Here is a 26,773-nt window from a genome sequence, read left to right on the forward strand (position 1 = left end):
ACACATAATTGTTATTAAATCACAGGCATGATATGCTTTATGCTGAAAGTATTAACAATTAATTCCTGCTGGAGAGATTTCTAAAATATTCAATCATTTAGGTTGAGATAAAATGTAATTAGAATATTTACAGATATATTTTTAAAACTTTAAACATAAAAGCATATATCATGCAAATACATATATACATTCAGAAGGTTCTTAAAACCTTCTGGAAAGGAAAACATAATCAAAAATACGTATGCATGTGCCTTAGTATAAGATAAAAGTCCTTACGATCTGCAATTACTCCAACTTGTGGCTTGTAGTCTCTGTCTGTGATTTGCCAAATAGCAAAAGGGTCAGTGGGAGTTTCTGGGAGAAGTCTGAACAATAATATAATCGTGTATGAAGAAGGGAGTCCATTTGGGTGTAGATCTCTGTTGGATAAAACATAATTGATTAATTAATTAATAAGGATTTCTCACCAGAAATAGAGGATACTTTATTGTAAGATAATCTCATTGTCGGTAGTATTAGAATCCATTCATAATAATCTGGCTGCATATGAGAAAAGGAAAACTTTAGGAAACACATCAAAAGCACAAACACTAAAGATCCATTACATAAGTAGTTAATAGATTATTTACAATCTGCTAAGAGCGCAAAAGTCTGGGAAATTGCCCGATGGTCTTTTATCCTACTGTTAAAAACTATTAATATCCTGTTAATTTTTTCTAGACACAAAGATGATTATAAAATTACATAATAATTTTAGAGTGATAAACATTATATCTATGGATGTAATTTAAAGAGAATGAACCTTACTAAATATACTTAATTTCCAATGTCAAAGGTATGAGATCATAAGTTGTATGGCTTCAGGTTTTAATTTCTCCTTCACTATCTCTAATAGCTTTTACACTTCCAAATTCCTCCCTTGAAATCAAATAAATCACATAATCTCCAGAAGCTCACATGTTCCCAAAAATAAAACCAGTAATAAATGTTAAAGTCATGTACATGTGCAAACGTTTAGTGATGACAAAGGATGTGATTCAATTAAAAGGAAGTGTTTCTTGGCTCTAAGGCTATTAGACAAAAAACGTGGTCCTGTGTGTTCTTCTAGAGTTGAGTCAGTCATTGCTCTGGGGGAACCTCTGAAGCAGGATTGATGGTTTTCTGTCTAAGACCACTTAATAATACTTTCTTCCCAAATGTAGTGAAAAGGCTTTAATTATCAACTCTTGGACAGAAAAGAAGCTATTCCTTCACAAACTTTGACAGAGCGCACGGAGTTTCTCTTGAGGTTTCACATCCCAGTACGACACCACTGGTGCTTCTGGAATACGATGCTGCCCTGCTTCTTAAAACACGTGTTCTGGGCAAGCTGACACGATGCCTTTTGTATGTGCAAAAACCCACTATCTTCATAATATTCCATGTTAAAAATCTTATCTTCTCCATCTTAATTCATCTCTCACCCAATCCATTTTTCTCCTTCCTCAGTTAGTAAGAGCTTATGAAAAAACTTTTAACTACATTTATGCTTCTTTCTTTCAGCTTCTTTCAGCCACAAGTTCTGACTCTCAAGAACGCAAGGCTGTCGTAAGTTAAAATATAGGAATCATATCTTGTGGTGACTGAAAGTTAAACACTGGTATTAAGGTTCACTGACAAACCTAAAGCTGCGAACCAACATGGTTAACCATAAAGAGTTAGGAACTTCCAATGCGGTCAAACTACAACAATATGATCTGTGCTTTCCTAAAAGAAATTAGCTTTGGTTTTAGTTTAAATTTTCCATCAGCTTTCCCAAAGCATTTCAAATTTCAGACATAATTTTCTGACCCTGTCCTAAGGTTCTGAAGGCTTTATTTCTTCTTGTTCTTTTCTCTCCATAAGCTGCCACACACATATTTTCAACATTAAAGTGTTTTAATTCTAATGAATAAAAAAATACATATTTTAGTTATGATACCCAGGTGCAAGCTTTCATGAAGTAAAATAACAACAGCTAGAGCTACCCATCAGATTGCCAGAGCACTGGCCAATAAAAACTAACCACTGCCTGTCTGATCTTAGACAAGCAACACTGCCACAATATTTCATCTTCTGGAGATTTGAAACACTGAAAAGAATGCCGGCTCTCATTCTGCACTTACTCCATTCAGTCCCTCTGCACCACGGGAGAAATGTTCAAAATAATTAATTGCCTTCCTATTTAAACAGCCTCCCTTAGAAGAAGCCTTAAATCTATAATCTTCACCTTAAATCCTCAAAGGCCCGTAATCCATAATACTACAGAACCAGGTGAGATTACTGGGTCAGGGAATACCAAGGCTTGAGTCCTCGTCTCCTGCGGGACCCGATGGAAGACACTTAACCCAACTGTATTTAAGGAAACTACACTAAATCATCCATAAGAAGCCTTCTAACAAAGCTTCTAGCTTTTAAGAAGTCGGCACAAATTCTAAGAACCTCAAAAAAGCGTCAGGCCCATTATCAGAAAAGGAACCTCCTACTTGTCCCACTTACGCTGTAGGCTGATTCACAAAGGCATTCTTCTGAAGCTTGTAAGCTGAGTAGCTGGGGAAAGACCCTGACTCCAAAGAGACTCCTGGTACAGAAGCAAAATTCTTTTCTGTCAGGTTGTATGCTTCAAGCATCTTAAAGCCTTTACAACAAAAAAAGAAAAGCAAATATTGAAATGAGGTCAGGTTAATGATTTTACTGCTTAAATCCTGAAATAAATTAGTTCAACTGTATAAATACTTACCTGGTGAGGTGTAGCCATCCAAATAAATGAGAGGACAACCTGCAATGTACAGTGATCTTTAAGTATGATTCATCGACATGACATGGAAACATTCCATATGCACACAAGCCAGCTATGTACATGTACCAGGGAATTGTTGACCCGTTTATAAAAAATAACACCAATCTACCCTTTTATAAGTAATTTTTTTGTACACATCCTTTGCGTAGAACAAATTCTTGTACTGACTAGTATAATCAATGTTTTCTGAAATTTCTCCAGCCCAAGTGGGAATTTTACAGTGTTCTTATGAATAGTAAAATAGAATTACAGGATTTTAATAGAGAATTCAATAAATTAAAATAGAATTAAAAAGAATTAAATTTTCAGATGTTCTTCAATAGCTTAAAGAAATTTTCTCCCAAGGGATTTTAAAAGTATGCAAAGGCAGGAGAAGTTTGTCCCTATTCAACCATCTTTGCCAGGCCGCCAAGCCTCATGTCGCCTACCAAACATCACCTAACAGTGACGAGTGTGCAGTAGTTTTCACCCTGGACCCCCCAGAGACAGGGCTACCAGAGGGTGGCTTTCAGGACCCCCTGCAGTGCAAGGGAGACAACAGTACTTCCAGACCCACTTCCACCAGCGCAGTTCCATGCTGAGCTTCAGAGTAAGTTCTCATAGTAAACCGCTGGTATTTGTTGACTACTGCCACCTCTAACCAGAGTTCTGAGTTTTTAGTAATGCTTAATAGGGGAAAATATAACACACTTGTAAAGCATAGCCCTCCCTAGGATCAGGGGCCCATACTAGCCACAAAACTGTCTCCATAATATCATATCCCAAGAATCGGCACTTATGGATGGGGAAGAAGATAAATTGACTTAAACAATTAATCTTTGGTCCTTCACTGGATTTTAAAAGCTGAACTTGAAGTCTTGGCCAAAAATAAAAAATCTACACCCAAAAAAACAAATGAGAACCAAGTGCATTTCTATGGAGTGCACATGCAAAGATCAGTGTTTTCACTGCTCCCTTGAAACACGGATGTTGACAGAACAAATACCAATTGATTACTAATAGGGAAAACCTTCATCTTACAGAAATGCTTCTATAAACGAATTTCTAAGCTGAAGATTAATTTACTCAAATGTCATAATACTGGGATGGTGGGAAAAGGATACGTTAAAACATTTCATTTCCATACAAGGAATATTACATCGTCAAGGCTAAAAGTAGACCTCTGACAAACACACATTTAGCACGATCTCAATAGGAACAATGATTCATCAGATTCCCAAGTGATTTCCCTGGAATCTATTTACGCACAGACTTGATCCCATATAGCACAGACAGTTGTCCACTAAGTAGTATCTTCCAAAACAGGTGAGATTGTGGATCCATTTGGACTGGGACTTACTTGAAGTGGCAGTTTCACAGACAAATGTAATGAGGTTGTCTTCAATCTTCTCAAAAGATTCAAAGTCATCAACAATGAACACGTGTCGTTCACTTGGTTTGCTGGCGATGTTGGCAAGCTCGTTGTAGTCAACATCAGCCACCCCAACTACAAAGACACTGAACCCTGCAAAGCAGTGTTTATAGAGTAAATTACATATCCCTTTCTCCGTCCTTTGTTGTTTCAGCAATTCAAAATAAAATCTTTTCAGAAATGATGCTGTATTTTCTCAGTAGATGCAGCAAGTCCTTTTAATTGACATAAACTCTCTGTAATAAATTGTACTTTTCCCCGGTCTTCCTATTTTCTGGCTTAGAAAACTCAACTAATTGGGTTTCCTAAAATAAAATCCTAACAAGAGAAGAACATTTTAACAGCAACAAGTCTTAATGTGGTGCACGTTTCCTTCCAGAGTTCCACAGTTCTAACATACCCATCCATTCTATAGCTCTCTTAGCCACCATTAACATTTTAAGGCTTATGTAATTCAAAAACCAAGAATGGGCTCATTTTAAAAGTTGAGTTCTTGAAACTGATATTCTCAACAAACTCAAGATCAAAGGCAGCAGTCTGGCCACTTTCGAAATGGAACTGACAATTCCCATGGGCAATAAACTTTCATTTACTTAGGCTAATACAAATAAACAAAGACTTCACTCCAAAAGCTTAATCTAAAAGTAGAAAAAATAGACTATATAAGAAATTAGTTCTCTAATGAGATATAAATAAGGTAACTTGAGCATGTATTCATGAGCCCAAACTTAAATCAACCAAAAGCCGAAAATATGTAGATATCTAGTCAAAGTATTTAACATAAAGGCAAAAATTCATAAAAACAAAACAAAACAAAGAAACAGTGCAAAGAACAACCTGTATTGAAAGAAGACAGCATTACTTAGCACTAATCATGACTCATACTCTTAGCCAAAGAATCATGTATGTGCAGATGACAAATTCCATATAACAAATTATTTTGTAATTTACTACAATAGATCATGCACAAAAGAGAATTCTCTCCAAAATATGTTAACCTTGGACTCTGCCTGGGGGTTGGGATTTAGGAGTATGGAAAGTGTGAATGCAAGTACTGGTCAGACCTCATTTTATCTCTAGTAATTCTAAAAAAATGAATCCAAGGGGCAGTGTTGCCAGGAGGCTCTCAGGATACTTGATTTTCAAGGTCTACCCCCAAGATGTCTTTCTGAGGCCTCATGACATCTCCTTTCAGCAATGTGCATTGGGTCTGCATCTGCAAGCATGTGCTAAAGTGAAAGGCTTCCCTATGTTTCTCCCTGCACAGGGACCCAGCATCAAAATTCACTTCTGCTGTGGCAGGAAGCCTGCTCTAGGAGCATTCTATTACTGCATTCCGTAGCTTTCCAGCCACTTTGGGGAAGTAAGGATTGTTCTTTCACACACCCTGAGTCACATCTTCAACAAAGATATACACCATGTCCATTTTGAGCAATTACTAAACCATCCATGATTAAATATAAACTAACATTTCAAGGGTATGTAGTACAGAGTAAAGCAGGAACAATAAAGTAAAAGCAGCAGTGTCATCTTTTGCAATCATTCCTGAACATGTAAAACTGTTAAGATAATAGTGCAATCACGAGGCATCAAATTCATGCCTATGCTTACCTGACTGCTGGATGACCAAAGCCGCCTTCTTGACCTCATCCTGTGACCGACCATCTGTGACCACAACCAGCACCTTGGGGACATTCTTCCTCATGCCGCTCTCCCAGGTCAAGACCTTCTCCTTGATAAATGTGAGAGCCTTGCCTATAGAGTGTGGTATGGAACATTTTAGTGTCAGTTCAGTGAAAACTACACAAGTGCCATTACTCACACTCAACTGATAAGAATCTGAGTAATAAAATGTGATAGCACACTCAGTTCTACCACTCCCAACACTCTCGAGAGTGAAGGTCTACGTACACTTTAACTGTACCTGTTCTTGTGTTGCCTCCTCTGTACCTAATATTCTGGAGGGCCCCCAGGGCTTGGGCCTTGTCATTGTACGTGTTCAGCTTGAACTCAGACTTGACCTCGTCACTGTACTGCACAAATGAGACCTGAAAGGGAATGTGGTCGGTGGTGAGTTAAGATGCCTCTTTTTATATTTTAATTTTCTAGTGGCTACTCCTGCTGTTGAATGGGGAAGTGTCTTAGGTCTGACAGAATAGTAAAAGCTCTTTATAGCTATTGTTATAACACTGACTACTGTTTCATTAAATCCTCTCATTTCCACTCTTCGAAGAAACTGTCAATAATATTAACATTGTAAATACGCTGTATTCACATGGTATCCACATCCTTTATCTAGGATATAGGAAGGGATGGGTGAAGCTAGGGAAGAGTGAGGTCCCAGGATTAGAAATGAGAACACACACACATCTTGATCTCAAATGTCGGCGAAGCAATCGGTTCTCAGCCAACTGCTTCTTCTCACTAACTGCATCATCTACTTTTCACAGTAATACTAAAATGCTGCCTATGTTGATAATAATCAGCACTCACCACAAACTTAGTAGCATATGATTTACTGAAAAGAGTACAGGCTTCATAGTCAGAATTCAATGGGCTCAAATCCTGGCTCTGCCAGTTTGTAGCTATGTGACAGAGGGTAAGTTCTCTACATCCCTGGGCTTTTGTTTCCATATCAGTAAAATGGAGATAATTACACTTACTTTCTAGAGTTGTTTTAAGAACTGATAATCATGTATAGAAAGTAGCTGGCACATAGAAGTTAATAAAATACAGTGCTTATTTTTTTATTCTTTATTAGAAATCTCAATTTCTAAAAGGATGGAAAAGATGGCTTGGTTGCTAACACATTAAATAAAGACTATAAGTAGCTTGGATTTTTACTCTTCTCAGGTTGGAAAACGTTCACAGGATTATTTGGGGATTTGAAATTTAGTATATTCCATAAAAGAAGAAGTGATTTGTTTATGAAATTATTTGTGACTTATGTCAAAATCTCTTATTTTCATAATCTAAGATGCCACAATGACCAAGTACAAAATGCCACACACCCACTCCAATCGCTATTCATCACTGAGTCCTCTAACTTAACAGCGTATGACAATCATAATGCATTTAGTTTCCAGAACATTAGATGACCTTTTATGGAAATGTATCATCCTGGGAAGTCTTAAGCCGGAAGTCAGAGCAGGAATGCCCTACACTCTCCAAAAGGAGTATCATCTAGCCAAGAGAATACCTAGCGGAGGGTTTATTTTTTTTTATTTTTCTATTTGCCATTTACGCCCAACTCCTTCCCAAAAATACATGTGTCAAGAAAAAAGTAAGTAACAAAAGTCAAAACATAGTTTATACTGAAAAGCCCTTCTACTTAAAAACAAATATTCAAAGGAAATAACAAGACGTTACAAATGAATAGCCACCTATGAAACAGCACCCACCTGAATTCCAGCAGGACTGATTTCATCAAAGGCTCCCACAGTATTGAAGATGAATTTTACAACTTTGTTAAAATTATCATCCCCGATACTCCAGGAGGCATCAGTCAAGAATACAATATCTGCCTTGGCCCCTTTGCATACTAGGGGGAAAAAAAAGAGAAACACCAATTCTCATGAATTTTTTCATTCAAATGAAGTTAAAAAACCAAGAAATACAGCCTAAAACCTCAAAGTGTAGTTCAGCAGCAGCAGCATCTCCTGGGAGCTTCTTACAAATGCAGAATCCTGGGCCCTACCCCAGACATCCTGGATCAGATTAGCAACAAGAAGATACCCGGACAAATCCTATACACGATAAGGTTTGAGAAGCACTAGTCTAACTGGCCCTCAAGTTCTGCTCTGGAATTATCCCATCTGTTTAGACCCATTATGCAAATATATACTCTTTCCTCATGGAACTCTTCAAGTGGCTTCAAACAATAGATGAGGAGGCAATCAAATGAAAAGCAAGAATGTCCAGAATTTAAGAATAGCCATCAGTGGGTCTGGAGATTTTGTATGTAATTATCGAAGATTTGGTGGAAATAAGGTGCCTTTTCATTTTAAATTAGGCCACTAGAATTATACAGAGGGAAGAAAGGAAAGGAATAAAATAATATCTTTGATTTGAATTTTCAGACTTGGAGGGTTAAAAAAAATTAAAATTTTAGTATATAAAAACTTACCATGTAGAATATATAACACCAACAGTGAACCCTAATGTAAACTGTAGACTGTGGATGAAAATGATGTGTCAATGCAGACTCACGGACTGTAACAAATGCACCACTCTGGTGCTGGATGTTGATACTAGGGGAGGCTGTGGGGCCGGGGGCGGGGCGGGGGGTGAGAGGGATGCAGGTTATATATGAGAACTCCATGTAGTTTCAGCTCAATTGTGCTGTGAACCTAAGACTTCTTTAAAAAGTAGAGTCTATTAAGAAAAAAAATCAATATTTTTAAGCCAAGTTTATTTACTGAATTTCTTTCAATAGTCTAATTTAAAGAAACCCATTATTATTTTATCTTATAACAATACTATTTGCCTTGTATAATATTAGTTTATCCTATAAGAATACACTTTTAATTTTTAATTTTATGTATTTAATAGGTTTAATAAAGTTGTAGCATTCTAGAACCTTCTAAGACAAAAGAAAAATACTTTTAACATCTGAAGTTCTTTCAATTAAACGCTGGAAACAGAATGTAGGAAAAGACTAAACCAGTAGTTAATTAGCTTAAACTTAATCTGATAAAGCACTGAGAACTGCCCCAAATTACTGAGAGACCAGCCCTATTAGCTCAGCATATCTTTTTGCCAGTTCACTGCAAGTGACAATTATGTCTCAAACTTCAATGAATGAACATTTTTTAGCTTTGTGCAATCCAGGGCAGAAGCCAGGAATTCCAAAGCCAAAGGCCCCAGGGGTAGGTTGAAGATACAGCCAAAACACTTCACAGTGCCTGTTGATGCCAGCAGACAGGAGAAAGAAATGCCCATCATGTGACCACGGAATGCGCGAAGAGTCGCTGGACATTAATCCGCAAAATTGAGGAAACAGCTCTGTTTCTGAGCTCCAACTGAAGAGCTATAGTTCATGGCTGATTTTATACACACAAAAATGGGCCTGAGAGGGAGGACAATTACTGATCATCTTTTTTTTTTTTTTAATCTAAAAACCCTTCAGCAGGAATAGTAAATCAGAAATACCCTGTATCAATTGGAAATCATGTACAGGCTACATAAATAAGAAGGCTATAAATCCCGATCTGCTGAATGTACTGCCACTTACCATCCCGGGCCGGTGGAATTGTGGGAGGGGGAGGGGGCGTGGGTGGCTCCGTAGGGGCTTCCGTTGGTTTTACAGCTAGAATTAAAAAATGATAATTAGAGGGGCGCCTGGGTGGCACAGCGGTTAAGTGTCTGCCTTCGGCTCAGGGCGTGATCCCGGCGTTCTGGGATCGAGCCCCACATCAGGCTCTTCAGCTATGAGCCTGCTTCTTCCTCTCCCACTCCCCCTGCTTGTGTTCCCTCTCTCCTCTCTCTCTGGCTGTCTCTATCTCTGTCGAATAAATAAATAAAAATCTTTAAAAAAAAATGATAATTAGAAGACCATAACCTGCACAAATTTCATACGACAGGAAGTTCATTTTAAGAGCAATTTAAGTCCTAGATAGCAAATGAAGTCTCCCTGGCACTGAGAGATTGAAAATTCTATTTTGTCCAAATATGGTATCATCGGTAGTCATTGGAATACTGGACTACAGCTGTGGGAAGCAAAACCACGCTTCAAAGGATGCATGAAAGGCCTTCAAATAGGGTCAATGAGTAAAAGTCACTACTATGGGTGCATATTCACCTTCTCACTGCCAGCTAGAACCATATCTCCCTCCTGTAGCCTTTTTCTTAAAATAACACCAACTCTGTAACAGGGAAAACATGGATTTGTTGTAGAAAAAGGTCCTGAACCAGCCACAGATTCCTTCATGAATCTGCCATCGTTACAATCATTACTGTGGCCTGTAGGGAAAAGTGCCTACACAGGAGTCACTGAAGTCTCCCACACATAGAACATTCTATTCAGAAGCCTTACAGAGACTTTCAGATTACTCAAAAACTTACTGGTATGTTCTTTGACAGAGACTCCAGGTCCCTCAAGATTAGGTGTCTGCACAAAAACAGTGACGCCATAATCAGAGTCTGGTGAGAGTCCAGTAAAGCAGTGACTGGTTTCTGATCCACGCACTGTGATTTCTTGTCCTCTGGTTCCTGATTATGACAGAGAAATACCACTGTCACCATCAATTATATTTAAAGATATTTTTATATATCATTTCATAGGCAAAATGGCATCTCCTTTACTGAAGTTTAAAATGTTGCTACTATGTGCTCCAGTTCTTTTTAGTATTTTTTTTCTTTTTTCTTTTTTTTTTTTTGGCACACGTACCATCTGCGGGGCTTAGTTTTAGCCTGTAGGAGGTGGCTGCCCGGTGAGGTGACCATCTAACACAGAATGTATCCCACCCAACCTGGTAAGTTTTCAGATCTGTCACATTTAAATACACTACAAAATAAAGAAAAAAAGAAATAGATTTACTTTGCAAATAAAGACAAAAAAAGCATACTTTTAATCATAACACAATTTTAAAACTTCCACTGTGGCTGGAAAAAAAATGCCTAAATTCTTAGTAGGTCTCCTTGTAAGAAACTTAAATGAAATATACATGAAAACGTGGTGCCGCTAAAACAGACCTCTCTTTCTATCTCTAATTTTCAAAGGAAAGGCATTCTATATAGTTCTACTGGACACTACAAATAACAAATACGTCTCATGTAAAATAATAAGAAACTTTTCCAAAGGGCTCTTCTAAATTCTTAAATAGTTATTCAGTACCTGTTGACAAAAAGATCTATCTTTGGGCTGAGTCAGTAATCACGGCATTTCTGTGAAAACTTTCAATTAAATCAATGCATTTAGGTAACATATGTTTCAACATCATGTGTCAAAAAAACTACGTAGCATTCCAAATCTAATCTTACAACTAATTCACGGATAAAATCATAATTTCTATACTTTTTGTCTTTCAACATTCAAAATATATTTCATCACATACATTTTTGTATACTCAATTATATTCCTTATATATTTGTTTGGCTGGACAAGAAAGAGCCACTTACTTAACGCTGAGGAAACATGCATATGTTAAGAAGAAATAAAATTAAAACAGGCTGACCTTGCAATTTGTATTACATTTTTCTTACAACCATGAAAAAGATACGTGACTCACAGGTGGTGCCTTGATCCGTCAGGGGGACACTGAGTCCAGAATCATACTGAGCATAAACATCCACGTCATAGGTGGTGCTAGGATTGAGATTGTGTAACGTGTATGATGTCATTTCTCCAACAAAAACTTCCATGGGCTCATTGGAACCTTTAATAACAATCACAAAAAGACATAGAAATATTCCACCCCTAGTCTCAAATTTTCCTTAAAATCAAATAACTTATACTCAAATGATAGTATGAACACCATTGATTCCACAGCCCATCATGTGCTTGTTCACTGTAGCATACATTCCATTATATGGTGAATACAAAGCTATAAGAAGAGACTCAATTCTTCACCTCTTACTCTCAAAGCATACATAGCACACTACCTAGAAAATAGTAGATATGTTATCAATGTTTCTTTAATGAATAAATTCAATCATATATTCAACTACCCTAAACCCCAAGCCTCTTCTCTAAGCCCCACTTTGGCAGCTTTGCACATAGTAGGTGCTCAATTAACATTTTTCCAATTTGTTGTAGAGATGATTTAAGAACTTCTGTCTTGGTCCTCGTCCCACAAGTTGGTTACTGAATGTCTTCAGTTACCAACACCTCCTCCTCCTTTCAGCTATCTCTCTTAAGGCCCATGTTTTCTCTCTCTTGTCCTCTCTCCTTAATCTCTTCCTAGCTCACACCCTCTCTGGGTGCATGGAAGAGACCCTGGCAAATTTGGTACGAAGAATATTTTTCTTCCGTTTCATTAAACATACAGACAGAACACAGAAACAAAGATAGCAAATCAGTTAATCAAGGTGATATCCATTTAGGTGCAAATGTCAATGGGAAGTTGAAAACAAGCCCGGCAGGAATAAACTAAAATGCATATGTCCAAAATGGAATAACACCTTGACAAAATGGGAAAATATAAAAGTTTATATTGATTAAATACGCATTATTTCACAATCATAAAAACATACAGAATGTCTGGACACAGATTCCACTAGTGTAATTTTATGAACCAGGCCAAAGTTTTTAATCATGCAATTTGATGAGAGTCTCATCTACACCCATACTAACAATGACACTTTGGACTATTGGCTTAGAACATTATTTCCAAAAATATTGCCTCTAGTGGGAGAGGAGGTGACAACTGAACTATCAAGAGAATCTAATGAGCTCCCTCATAAACAAACAACTGTCTAATGCATTTTATGATAATAAAAGTGCTTCCTTACCCACTGGCTTATACACAATTTTGTATCCAAGAACCGGAGAGGGTGAAGGGTCCCAGGATACTCTGAATCTCGTGTACCATTCATCAGAGATGTGTATGTTTTGAGGTGAAAGCAGTCCCACTGCAAGCAAATATTGGCACACATCACTGACTTGACACACAAGGACAGCACAGAACTTTATGAGTACTGATTATGAGCACTGATAGCACGGTCCCATGAGAATAATTTAATAAAATCCTATAATGCCCTCGTCCAGAAAACAATCTAAAAGTTTTAAAATGTTCAACAGAAAGCTTAGCAGTTGTCCAAATTCGAACAGCAACTCAAATGGACTCAGGAACTGATGAGTCCCAGAGCTCGTAGGTTATATAATGCAGAATTGCAGAAACTACAAGAGATCTCATACCATTTTTAAGCATGTTATAGATTACAGATTGTTACAGCCAAAAAGCAATTTGGAAATTGCCTAGTCCAACCACCCTATCACATAAATAAGATATGATTTGCCCAAGACCACACAGCTAGCTAGTGACTGAAATGATGTTCATTCCCAGCACCCTTCTATCCTCCCCCAACATAACCTAGAGCAAATCCTCAAGCCTCTAGAAGTACTGCCTCCAACTCCACACCCTGTAAACCAATGCTATCAGGCAGCATGCTGGGTCGTCCCGGAGTTATTATTTATAGCATTACACAAATAAAGAATTCAACTTAAAAACTTTTTTTGCAAGAGAAACTGGAAATGGCTTGGCACATCCTGGAAAATTCAAGCCTGGTAATGATTTTTTTAATGTATTTTGATAAGCACAAAATTCTAAAACATGCCATTTCCCCCAGAAAAGTACCAAAATATATTGTAAAACCTAAGCGAATGTGAAAAATGAAAAGTTGTTCAATTTAAATAATCTTGAATCACTAAACTGAGTCTCCATTGACTCGGTCCTGTAGACAATAAGTATCAGTAAATATATAAATTTCTGGCCTTGAGAGACTAAGCTGAAACAATTCTAGTCATGCTTTTCTCCTGGGAACTTTCAAATGTCACCTCTCCCAAATTCCGTAATGTCAAGATTGTTTAAGCACCAAAGGAGTTTGGGCAACTGAGTGTAACAAGGAACCTGAAATCATTTACTTAAGTGGATTTTTGTGGGATGAAGTGGAAAGAGGAACACCAATATTGACCAGTAACAGAACTCAGACCTATAGCCCAGCCTGCCTTTGTGCTGAACCAGTGACTTTCAATCTTGGCTATACACTAGAGCATAAGCGGATCCAGGCCACACCTCAGCCCGGTTCCATTAGTACCCCTGGGGGTGGTACCCAGGCACAAGCGTGTTTTAAAGCTCTTCAGGTGATTTCAATGAGCAACCAACTTGGAGAACCTTTGCTCTAAACAATAAGAAATTGACCCCTATGTAAGGTAGAAAAGGGCCCAAACACTGTAATTTTCTGTAAATTACTTAGTACAATAGAAAGAAATTGAAAAATTTGTAAAGACAGAAGATGACTGCTAATCATCTTGCTTCTCTATTTATGACTTAAGATTCTATCAGGATAGCGTTTTTTGCTGATACTACATGGACTGAGTTAACAGCTACCACACACACTAAAACATTATTCAGAGAACATGCAATGGTTTTTCAAAGGAGAAACAAAACTATCTCAAGCAAAGCAGAATATACAGATTTTTGTCTCCTTTTTCTTCTTTAAGTGGACTTTTAAAAAGTTAAAATACAAATTCTGTTCCAATATCATTTTTGCCAAAATTCAATGTTTAATGTAAATGTTAATTCAGTATTAATATAGTATTTGGGATGCATTGTTAAAGGCAAAACTTGAAGATTATAAAAGGGATAAGACATTTACCAGTTCTTCCATTCCCTGTTAGATGGCCGCCATCTCCGTCTTCATAAATAGCAATAACAGTAATCTTATATGGAGTGTCAGGTTGCAGCGGCTGCAGCATCACATTATTCCTTCTGCCTGGGACTGTGGTCTGTAGGGAAGTTAAATTACAAATTAATTATCAGCCAGAGGCCTTCCAGATCAAAAGACAACAAGTTTTATATATTTCTATAAATAGCAATGGTTTCTTCATGTTTTGCGTCTGCTGCACAATGCTCACGTCCAGGTCTACACTGCCTCTGTGCACCGTGCAAGAATGGTTTGAGAGTCAGAGAAAGCTGAGCTTGAATCCCAGGTCAGCCACTTACCAGCCTTGTGACTTAGCGTCTCTGGAGGAAATTATGAGGATGAAAGGTAAGAACACACACAGCACCTCGGTGCACATTACTGACTACTGCAGCACTCAGCGGCCCTATGTTTGTCTCCACCTCCCATCTGTGTGTTACATTTTCATGCATTCCTGCAACAAATATGCACCATGCAGCCACTGTGGGCCAGGCGCGGTGATCGCTGCTGCGAATGCATTGGTGAGCAAACATGGACTCCGAGCCTGCCCTCAGGAATAGCAGCTTGGCTTATACTAATTAGGTGGAAAAGATGAAAAACAGGAAATGGAAAATACATTCAACTACCTCCGTGATGAGGAAGTGAACCAGATAAATCTCTCAATCTCTCTTCCAACCCTATGCTTTACTTCTACAAACAACGTGCATCACTTATGCCCGTGATTCCCAGCATAGAGTCCCCTGATTACAAATGGTGAATTGGGGGAAGAAGTTATATTTTTAACGTTTTCAGAAAGTGGGGGGAAGTCAAGTACTCATCCCTGGCAAAGCTGAATAAACACTAGAGCACCAGCTTCTTTGCTTTGGCAAACCAAGTGTGGTAATACTGTTTATCTCATTTTGATCAGAAACTCTAAATGACAATTACATGTGTTTCTGATGAATAAAAATGTGGGTTTGAATTGAAGCTTAACATATCAAGTTCAAACTGATGAAGTATAACATGGGGATAACAAAGGGGGAATGATCCAAGAGGGTCTGTGGCAAAATGTTTGCAGACCACAGACCTAATTGCCTTACTATCAAGATTTTGTGTAATCTTCTACTGACCTATCACTTCAATTAATCAGTACACTTTTTAAAGAGTGGTGAGTTTTTCCATCCATAACAAATGGATATGCCTGGTGAGGGCTATGAGGAAACTACAAGAAACCTAAATCTGGTTCTCCAGAGATAGTATGACACACAAGAAGTTTGAAATTAATATAAGAACGCATATATTCCAAAACCAAAGTGTGATGAAAAATGTTAAATTTAAAGAAAAGAGACACCAGTTAGCACTTAAATACATGTATACCTGGTAGAGAAATTTGATTTAAAGAAAGGAGAAGATTTGGATGGTCACATCTTTTAAACATTAAGTAGCTCAGAATATTAGCTATCATGTCTCACTAGACTCAGTTCCTATGAATAAAATTAGGTGGCTAGAAATACGCATTTCATGCACTAAGATAATTTTTCAGTCTTTAGAACAGAAATGAGCCCAAAGACATTGATTCTCTGTAATGTGGGAGGCCACATTAGACGCATTTGGGTGTTCCCAATATCATGTCAGAGGAAGACACATCAAATGTGACTATCACACAATTACTCAACTGTAATCACAGTACACTCCCAAAGAAAGAAGCTTAATTTCACCTTCCAGCCAGGTAAGAGATGACAAGATGCTTGACTAAATGAGAAGTGGACTCACATATTCATCAATGGGATCTCCAACAGTGGGAGAATAAATGATCCTGTATTGCTGAACTGGCCCATCGGCATGATCCCAGGATACAGAGAGGCTATTGGTTGTCTCCCCAAAGACTCTCATATTTCTTGGTCCACTTCGTGGAACTAAATAAATAAAAATACAATCAAGTTAGTTGCCTGCCTGTGAGCACGGTGGACATGTGGGTGGCCGGGGGGGGGAGGTGGTGGTAATAAAAGAATTCTACCCGGGTCAGATTAAAGAAGTTATTTGTGGGAGTTTCACATTCACTAGGATATTTACTCCCTTATGATAAAATATAGACCTCCTCTGGTTTTTCTGCAAAACCATAAACAACAGAAAGTGCTACATTTCGGAGCTACGGTTATGTGCTGAACTTTCAGTGACACTGAGCTAGGTTTGAGCCTAAATATACCAACTGGGAGAGAAAAGGATTATCTTAAACTACTATAACCACCTCCTGTTTAATGAAACATAGAGGCCAAGCCCTCACATTTCTAAAGTGCCCCTTTGGTGACAAGACTCACTGCAGGGCAGAAGAGGAAAACCCCTCCTTAAGTCCCAGATGAGAAAATGGCTGACTGCAGTTCACTCAGCACCGAGGGCAGTCACGGGCCCAGAGCCTCAGCCTGGAATCTGAATGTGGGGATGCCCAGGCAGAACCGCATGCCCAGGCCTACGCTCGCCTGTGAAGAGGTGGAGAAAGCTCTCACCACCTCTCACTCACCACCCACCTCCCACTTCTCACTCACTCAGAGAAGCCCTGCCAACTGAGTTACAAGGGAATGGGGTGGAGAAAGGATTTCTGCCTCACGCGTTCGGCCCTGGCCAGGGCTGGGATTCCCCTCTCCATCCGAGTAGAGAGCTACAATGTTCACAGAATAGGGTGTGTCGGGAATCAGCCGCTCCAGGTGTACTGTGCGCGAGTTTCCTGGCACCACAATCTGGAGGGGAGGAAATGCCAAATTCTGCTGGACAGCAACTCAAATGCTTATCAAGTCTTCTATTAGTCAACACAGTAACATTTATAATAAAAAACTGAGCCTAGGCACGTCAGAAGCTAACTACTATGCCTCCTCCTGAGATCTGACAAAGCCACACTGTGAGATACAATTTATCCTCAGAAATTCCCTGACCCAAAAAAAAGTGAATTCATACTTACTGAGCTAATAAACATACTAAGTTACCCTTAGCAGCTTCAATTATCTCTCATTTATGTTTATTGCGAAGATTCTCAAATACAACATCTGGGGCTCATGGTAGTTACCTAAAGAGTATCCCGAATGTTAGACACACATAAGAGAAGGGATCCCCCACACATGCTAGTCGAGAAGAGATTCTGTGTTAAAATAGCCACTCCACAAGTGGATAAGGGCAACGTTGTCTGAATAAGTCCTACCATACACAGGGACAGGCAAATCATTTATCTTTGTTCGCCACCATTGTCCCTTTTTATAAAGACATAAATTAGTCTATCGATTTACTTTCCCCAGGTGTTATGATACTATGCTTATTCAAATTAGTAATTTCTGATTCCTACATTATTAATCTACTTATAAAGCTGAATAGTACTATGAATTGAAAATACACTGGACAATTTGTAAGAGCCAATGAAAGCAAACGTTAAGATGTTTTCATAAAGGAGCCATTTCTATGTTACAATAAACCCCATATCGACAAGGTCTGTCAATGATTTGCATTTACTACTGGGCTTTTTAACTCATATAGCTAATTTGTATTTTCCCAAAATTCATTTTTGCTAACTAACCCTGCAGTTATTCACACCTGCCTTAAATCATTAGGAGCAACCATATAAGCATTACTCATTGTCACGTTTGTGGTTGGCATTCTCACAGGCCGGCAAACAAGACACAAACACAAGAGTATGTTCATCAGGAAAGGACGTTTCCATGAGACTGGGGTCTGCCCCGACAACTGACTCGCTGCTCTGGCCCAGCAGCCATGGCAGGAGGCGCACAGGGGACTCTACACAATTCTTGGACTGAACTCCAAGAGGACAAAACTACTTACAGATTCGGAGGGTCTCGTGCCAGCCACAGGAGAATACACGATGCGATACTGCTGCACAGGCCCGGGCGCGGGGTCCCAGCGGACATCGAGGCTGTTTGGTGTCGGATTGTACACGTGGACATTACTTGCCAGCCCTCTCACCACTGAGGAAAGAAAAGCCGCACATATTTTCTGAAGTCTGTTTATATATGTCGAGCTTTCATGATCGCTTCTCTAGGACTTACACTCTGTAACAGGATAAAACACTGTCCTCTTTCCATTTCTGATTATCTATACACAAAAGCAGATTAAAACACTCCAAATCCAAATTTAGTCTAAGTTAGCCAATCATGGCCTTTGTCTATATGGAAGCAAAGTTGTTGCCAATAAAAACAAGCTGGTAAAAGTAGTAGCCCTGGGCTGGCCATAAAAGGACAAGGGATCCAGGACAAGAGACTGGAAAAGCAGCTTTGGTTTTCCAACACAGATAATGGAGAGATAGAGGAAAGGAATTTTACAGTGTCTGCCTTCTAAGTAGAAACTGACAACAGCTATGAAGCCCATCTAATTCAGTCAGCTGGTTTCAATCATTCATTCTTTCATTCATTCCTTCTTCATTCAAGAAATAGTTACTGATGTGTTCTGTGATTAAAAGGCAAAAGGAGGGAGAAATAAAACATACACTCAGTTCTCCATTAACTGCCCCAAGCGGGACTTAGAAAAACATACAAACTAAAGCCGTGTATTAACCCCAAAGTCTACTTGAGCCAACAACATCATCTTTCTAGAGCTCTAATCTCTTACCAAAAGAAGCCATCCATACTTGCTTCCTTTTAGCCATCAACATGTATATTTTTAAAGCCAAAGAAATTATTTATTCGCATGCACAAAAGCCTGTAAGCAATACTATGAACAGTAAAACTGCTATAAACTGGTTTTTCAAGATGTCAACGGCAAATGAAAGCCCGCAGAATTCTGATGACCAAAAGCACTCCACCAGCAAACCAGAGAAATGCGTGATCAAGTAATGTGATAAACAATTCACACTCTGAAAGCCAATTACAAAGCACTGCTCCACACAAATGTATAAAGCACGAAGCAAAGCAAAATGAGCTTTTGTCAGTGAAAGAGAATGACTGAAATAGCAGACTGATGATCATATGCACGCTCATAAATCCTCATAGTATCATTTCAGAAGAAAAACGCCATCATAAATGTGTTATTTCAGACATCAAAGTGTTAACAGTTGGTGGTGTTTGGAAGATAACCCATGGGTAATTGGTATATATTTATTTTATCATTCAGAATTTTCCAAATTTTCTTAATGGGTCTATGTGGCCTTTATAATGAAAAGCAAAATTTATAATGAAAAAGCCAAATTTTTCTTCCTTCTCAACTTACATGTCCTTCCAGTATCTGATGTGCGTCCTCCATCACCTTCAGCATAAACAGGAACTACTGTAACGGTGTATGGGGTATCCGGCTGCAGATTCCTGAGAATGGCATAATTGGTATTCCCAGGGATTGGTACCTAAACATTTTAATAAACATAAAGCACTTGAAAAACGTGTAAAAGGAATAAAACCTCAAACAATATAATACTCAAAATACTAACTCAAGACCAAGTCAAGAAACAAGTTCTGTAATATTGGGATATAAAGATGTGCCTCATACGAACTGAGGTTATAAAACAAGAGGTTATAAAGACTTCTCCAGACCCCTATGCTCACTCTAGGATCCCCCTTTAGAAATTCTGGAAGTGATTACTTCCTCCAGCTCAATGCCCTACAACCCCCCTATCACCCTGGCACTAAGGCAACAATCTATTACCCTCCATCAAGTTCTAGTAAATGAATACGAACTTTTTCAGCACTAAAGCAAACTGGGTAACATTTTTAGCTTGGCTTCTAAATCATTCAGCTACAGTTTAAATAAACATGCAATTTTCACTCCAGGACATGATTACCATTTCCTCTGGACCGCCTGCTGTTGGTGCATAGAAGAGCTTGTACTGACGAGGGTTTCCTTCCGCGTGGTCCCAGCGAGCATTCAAGGTGCTGGTAGAAGGGTCGTACACTCTGAGATTCCGCACGGTATTCAGAGGCTCTGCAATGCACAGAAATCACCTGACTATGTTCCTAACAAGCAAGCGCACTCAAAATGCAGGTTCCTTGATATTTCCAAGGCACCTCGAACAGGGCAGGGACCCCACAGGGGACCCCCTACAAATATTTGTTGAGGTACTGAATAAATAAAAGAATGTCTGTGGTAATCTGATACACGTCTCCTCTCCACAAGTGGTCCCAGGGTGTTTTGCTTTGTTTTGTTTTGTTTTTTTTTAATCCTAGAAAGTAATAAATGTCTTTCTCCATAAACAGAGACCAGTAACTCTGAGCAAGGATATTAAAAGCAATTAACATCATTTTTTAAATACATTAAAATTTGATTAGCAAAACTGTGTCACCCCACTGTTTCCAGGTAAAGATGGGATTCTGTGGTAGCTTTTAAAGAAACTACAGGAGTCTGGTACTTACTGGTCTTGCCTCTTCCTGTCATCCGACCTCCTTCACCATCAGGATACAGGGAGGACACGGTGATGGTATAAGGAGTGTCGGGCTTCAGTTTCTGCAGGACCACACTGTTCTGCCGCCCCCCAATTGTGGTCTGGAGCAAAACAAGGATAAGTGTTAGCCTTGTTCTCTCCGTCTCACTGATCTGTTAGAGAAAGGTCTTTCTACAAGGGAGCTATTTGAGACCCTGGCCAAAATCTGGAAACACATACCACACTGAAGGTTTAAAATATGTCTTATGGTATAATTTCAAATGTAAAATATGCACCTTAAATCATAAAAGGCATTCTAAGCCTTAAACTGATGACCTCAGAAAGATATTCCAACTTGCTCACCGCCAGCACAGCAAAATTTCATCCAAAACACATTTCACAGATCTCTTCCTCCAAAAGGCATTCATCATAAGTGAGCTACAAAAGAGCTTTAAGATAGCAAAGAACTGCCAAATATTAGCGAGTCACACCATTTGCTATTATTTTTACTTTTTTACAGTGGTTTATTTGCTTTAGGAAACACATTAAAATGATTCAGCAAAAAACCTAAAACTTCTCCCCCCCCAAACTGCCATTCTAACAGCATTAGCTGTGCAAACTACGTGACTGGACCCTTTGCCAGACCACTCTCAGGCCGGGGTTCCCAACCATCTCTGTGATACCAGCCCTGAGGTATGAAGCTTTTCAATTTCCTCCAATTACAGAGTTTGAAATTTTTTATTCATTGCTTAAGGTGATCTAGCTATCTGTTGAAAGAAAATTTGTATGATTTGTTAACAGTCTAACAAATTCAAATACTTATGTGATACTAATTAAAATCGTATGAAAATGGCACGTTGCCCATGAAGAGTGCATATCTGGAGGCTGGATGCACTAGTACAGTCCAGATGTTTCCAATTTACCACTCTTCAACTCTTTGAGTTCCAGAGAAAACCTCAGTGAAACACTGTACGCATCCTCAATATGAGCAAATTGAACAACAGTGGCTAATTTTGCTAAATTGAATATTTAACATTATGAGAGAAAAGTATCAATACCCATACAAACCATTTGATATTTAACAAATCTGAAGGCATCCACTTAGTAGAACTATCCCTATGAGTAAGCAGAGGGGTGTCTACCTACTTCTCTGTCCAACTCTCCAAAATAATTCTAATAACAGTGATTCATTACTTTATTCCAAGGACTAGCAGTAAAATGCAAATATCCCTAAGAATAACAAACCTCAAGGGATTATCAGCTAATACTTTCCAAAGGGTGAGTTTATGAGACTCCTTCAAGTTATAACAAACCTCTGCGAGACAGTAAAGACACTAAGGACAGCAGCTGGAGGGTCACTATCCCCAAGGAGGGAAATGCTGAAGACAAGTCTCACCTGCTTTACAGTTTTACCTGGCCTAGCATAAGCAAAAGAAGTTCTGTTTCTGACATGGAAATATCAGTTTACCAAATGTGTCTTATCTTATTTCCTACAAAAGCCAGCTGACTACAGGTGGTATTTAGTTTATTACTGGTAACCTATTTAATTAGACAAAGTTTCTATCCAAAAATACCACCTAAGACTAATTGTACGGAAACCTCAAAAGATCAACTCAAAAGTCACACTGAGGATGGGAGAGTTTCTGGTTCAGCTAAGCCCACTTAATATGCAATATCAGAAACCTTTAACCATGACCAGCATCCACCCTGCTAACATCTCTAAACTAGGAAGAGGTAGAACCCATTTGCTGGAGCTCAGCAAGTCAGGCGACTAATTGATAATAACTCCTATCTCTAAGACTATGTGAGGAAATACTATAGTCCAAAGCACCTCAACAAAATATTGGACCTTACCAAAAGAGGCATTTGAAATAAATCAGGAAGCATCCCTCCTGGTGTAAAAAGTCATGGTGCTTCCTGACCTATGACCGTATATGTGCAGTTCTAGTTGCACATTCCACAAAGCAAAGCTGGAGAAGGTTCAAAAACAAAAAAACTAACATAAGCAAGGTGAATGGACTAGGACTCTCCTAAACCAGGGAAGACCAGAAAGATAAAGAAGATGAAGGCAATTGACAGTCATACCATCTTTCTCAGAAACCTCTATTTGGATAAATATAAAAATGATAAACAGTATGAATTAGGTGAACAGCCACCTAGATCTGGAAACTCCAGATACAAGAGATCCCTTATGACATGCCACAACCGGAAAATTACAATAACAGAAATTGGGCAAACTTACAGTATTTGATTAAGTTAGAGAGATACAGATGAAAAATCTAAAGACCAAAAAAATCTAGAAATCTTCATAGATAATCCAGCCCTAGCAGTTTTTAGGGGAAATGTGCATGTATGAGGCACATGCCTGATGCTGTGGGGCTACCTACCATGAAAAGCAACTTTCATCCCCCATGAGATTGTCCACTGAGTTCCCATCAGGAATGGAGTCAAATAACTCCATTTATTACGGTAAATTTTGCATCTCTCAAAGTAGTATGACTGACTATACATTGCAGGGGGGGAAGGAGTTTGAGGAGAAAAGGCAGAATTTGTCCAAGTTATTTTTTTTTTTTCAAAAAAATTACCGTTTGCTCATTGCCCTCTCCTGTTGAAGGCTGGTAAGTGATTCTGTATTTCTGCGCACGACCGCTGGCAGGATCCCACTTAACAGTCAAGCTGTTAGAGGTTGCGTTGTACACCTGAAGGTTTCGTGGGCCACTTTTTGGAGCTGAAAAATGATTGTTGAGAAACAGAGTAAGCTCATAGAATGAGGCCTCCTCCCAAAATGAACACCATTCATAAGAAAATCAGTATACTCGTAGGTTTAGGACTACATGATAAATGATGGTCATGGAATCTTAAATGACTCCTTAACAAATGGCAGTAAAGCAACATTTTTTCAAGAAAGGTTTAAAAGAAGGTCCCAATCGATGCCTTCCAATTTAAAAGCAGAAAAACCATTTACAATGGTTTTTGTGGTATTTTCCATTCATTCACTTGTTCATTCATTCATTCATTCATTTGGTCATTCATACGGCTCAGCAAATTAAACTCTTACCTTGTGTTGTTAAGGGTATCAAACGTGCTAAAATTAAAAAAAAACAGAATTTGGGAAATATTACTAATATAGCTATAGCTCTTTTTTTTTAATTAACTTCAAAATAACAATGTCCTATTTGAAAGCTGAACACCTACGTGTGCGCTCACTGCCAGTCAGGTCATCGCTTTCTGACTCATCAGGATAAATGGCAGTAACAGAAACTTCATAGAGAGTGTTCGGGTTCAGGTTTTCAAACACCAAAGTATTTTCATCTCCATTTAAGATGGTCTTAGTGAGAGAGAAAAAAAAAAAAACCCACACAAAATTAAGTCACCATGTCGATCACACTCTCAATGGCAGTTTGTTGACATTATTTAGGCAGATGTCCTTCTGCCTTTGATGTATGCCAGGAGCTCAAATGTCACTAATAGGAAAGGATGCTTTTCAGGCAACAGAGGTAATACATATTTCAAATAAGATTCCTTGTCACGAAATAAGATGTTTTTTTAAAAAGGAAGGAAGGAAGGAAGGGAGGAGGGAAGGAGAGGAGGAAGGAAGGAAAGGATGGAGGGAAGGAGGGAGGAAGGAAGAGAATTAACTCTACCTCCATCTTATCTGAGCTTCCAAAAGGCGCCCAGGTTATCCTGTAGAGGGACACATCCGAAGCTCCATGATCCCAAGTCCCTCGGAAGCTCTCTGGCGTTACTTCGGTAATCCTTAGGTTTGTTGGGGCTGGCACAGTGCCTATCATGAGATAAAGCAGGACTAAGTTTCTGAACAAGCAATATAATAAAACCACCTTGTTTTATTTTCATGAACATGAGGAAACAGGCTAAAAATATTGTTTAGAACAAGTATCTTACCAATTCAGTTCATAGTCTGTTTTCCTGTTTTTTCTCTACTACATCTGTTATGCTTGTGCCAAGCTGTCAGTCCACTCATATGCACCAGTTTTCACATCCAGACGCTACCCTACCGAGTAAGAACTGACGCCAAGAAGGCAAGTGAGATTGCTAAGAGGGATCACATGGTAAGAAAGCAGAAGTAGAACTGTCTGATGTTAAGGAGTAGGCTGTGCCATTTGACAAGAGGCTCTGATCGGGTGGAGACAGCTAGGCATGAAACGAGAAGTTTTGAGCCTCTAGTGAGGGAGTTACAGGACAGGAAGTAAAAGTTCCAGATTTGTATTGATCCCACCAATAGCTCACTAGATGAGGCAGGGCAAGTCATTTTAAATTCTCTAGACCTGTGCTGTCTACTATCAGAGTCACTAGCCATATTCAGCTACTGAGTCCTTGAAATATGGCTAGTCCAAATTGAGATACACGCTAAGTATAAAATTAAAGCACACTGGATTTCAAGGAATTATTATGGAAAAAATTATGTGAAATATCTTAACAATTATTCTGCTGATACATGTTGAAATCATAATATTTCTGATATATTGGGTTGATCAAAATCAGTTTCCTCTCTTTTTACTTTTTCCATTGTGGGTACTAGAAAATTTTGAATTCCATAAGTAGCTCCCATTCTATTTCTTCGGAACACCGCGGGCTCTAGACCTTAACTTCTTAACCACTATTCAAGTAGGAAATTATGCGCTGAGCATGGTGCCAGGCACTGGAGATGCAAAGCTGTACAAAGTAAGTATGTCTCTGCCTTCACTGGGGGAGAGAGAGGGGAAAGCAGAATATAGGGAAAAACCAACAAGCAATCATAATTGGCTTAAATACTATGGAAGTACCCTGAGAGGGAAAGAAACAGACATCTCTGGAAGCAGCAACAAATGGAGGTGAGGAGGAGCCTGCCTAGGCTGCCCTGCATCTCCCCTGCCTCTCCACTGTGCAAGCTTCCCCTTCACCTGACATCCGACAGCGTGCAATGTGAGCGCCACTTACCTCACCTTCCCTACACCATCCCATGTGTTGTCAATTAATTTTTCTTATCTCCACAATGGAATCATGAACTCGTAAGCACAAAGATACTTACACTTTTTTTTAATCCCTGATAGCACTTCATACATAGTAAAATCTCAAAAAATATTTGATACCACAACTTTCCCAGAGAAAATGTTCAACATGCATCAAGAATATACATCCTCTCCATTGCCCCCCATACCGCATACACGTGCACAGCCACACACACAAAACACACACATATACATACCAGTTAAGTATCTGGAAGATGAATTAATGACAGTGGTTGATAGAATAATAGGAGGACAAAAATTACCATAAAAGGAATGGACATGTTGAATCACTATATTGTGTACTTAAAAGCAATGTAACACCATATGTTAACTATAGTGGAATTAAAATAAAATTAAATTAAAATAAAAAACCTAATTGAAAAATAAAAATAAAAAATAAATAAACTAAAAGAATGGACATGAAGGTAGAAGACGGGAAGAAAATAAGTGAAAAGCAATCTGTGAATTCAAACATTAAATACTCAAATAAAAAAAAAATAGCACCAAGAAACAAAATGACCCAATAAGTCCAGTTACACGGTCACGTAATGTCGTTTCTCAATTATCAGTGAAGCATGATCACAACTTACGGGTAGTTTCCTGAGCAGTCACTGGGGGAGACTCCCCCTCGTCATACACTGCAGAAACGCCTACTGTGTACAGGGTTTGTGATAAGAGGTCTTTGAGAGGGGTGCTGGTCCGTGACCTGTCTACCTCTACCTGTAATAGAGCAGTGGAACTATTTTTATGAAGTAGACAACATCTCTGTTGTTTACTGCACAAGAGCATAAGAATTGTGCTACAAAAAATAGCAATGTTTTCTAATATGCATAAGAGTCCAAGAACCGGAG

General features: G+C 38.7%; 1 protein-coding gene across 4 annotated transcripts in view; it reads right to left on the reverse strand.

Moving 5' to 3' along the window:
- The window catches only part of COL12A1 (collagen type XII alpha 1 chain), a 113,980-nt gene that overhangs the window by 27,600 nt on the left and 59,607 nt on the right, over positions 1 to 26,773 (reverse strand). For all 4 annotated transcript variants that reach the window (XM_034647821.1, XM_034647820.1, XM_034647822.1 and 1 more), the window contains 24 exons: positions 26,513 to 26,642; positions 24,558 to 24,697; positions 24,109 to 24,241; positions 23,972 to 23,998; positions 23,499 to 23,641; positions 20,906 to 21,035; positions 20,338 to 20,477; positions 19,773 to 19,902; positions 18,393 to 18,535; positions 17,176 to 17,305; positions 16,344 to 16,486; positions 14,547 to 14,676; positions 12,681 to 12,800; positions 11,459 to 11,605; positions 10,618 to 10,734; positions 10,293 to 10,439; positions 9,463 to 9,537; positions 7,631 to 7,770; positions 6,154 to 6,277; positions 5,841 to 5,984; positions 4,158 to 4,322; positions 2,759 to 2,797; positions 2,518 to 2,656; positions 277 to 419 (listed from right to left, as the gene is read on the reverse strand). In XM_034647821.1, coding sequence (XP_034503712.1) covers positions 277 to 419; positions 2,518 to 2,656; positions 2,759 to 2,797; positions 4,158 to 4,322; positions 5,841 to 5,984; positions 6,154 to 6,277; positions 7,631 to 7,770; positions 9,463 to 9,537; positions 10,293 to 10,439; positions 10,618 to 10,734; positions 11,459 to 11,605; positions 12,681 to 12,800; positions 14,547 to 14,676; positions 16,344 to 16,486; positions 17,176 to 17,305; positions 18,393 to 18,535; positions 19,773 to 19,902; positions 20,338 to 20,477; positions 20,906 to 21,035; positions 23,499 to 23,641; positions 23,972 to 23,998; positions 24,109 to 24,241; positions 24,558 to 24,697; positions 26,513 to 26,642 — 3,019 coding nt within the window. The remainder of the gene's footprint in view (positions 1 to 276; positions 420 to 2,517; positions 2,657 to 2,758; positions 2,798 to 4,157; positions 4,323 to 5,840; positions 5,985 to 6,153; positions 6,278 to 7,630; positions 7,771 to 9,462; positions 9,538 to 10,292; positions 10,440 to 10,617; positions 10,735 to 11,458; positions 11,606 to 12,680; positions 12,801 to 14,546; positions 14,677 to 16,343; positions 16,487 to 17,175; positions 17,306 to 18,392; positions 18,536 to 19,772; positions 19,903 to 20,337; positions 20,478 to 20,905; positions 21,036 to 23,498; positions 23,642 to 23,971; positions 23,999 to 24,108; positions 24,242 to 24,557; positions 24,698 to 26,512; positions 26,643 to 26,773) is intronic.

Source organism: Ailuropoda melanoleuca, chromosome 19 (genome assembly GCF_002007445.2).
Source record: "Ailuropoda melanoleuca isolate Jingjing chromosome 19, ASM200744v2, whole genome shotgun sequence".
NCBI lineage: Eukaryota > Metazoa > Chordata > Mammalia > Carnivora > Ursidae > Ailuropoda > Ailuropoda melanoleuca.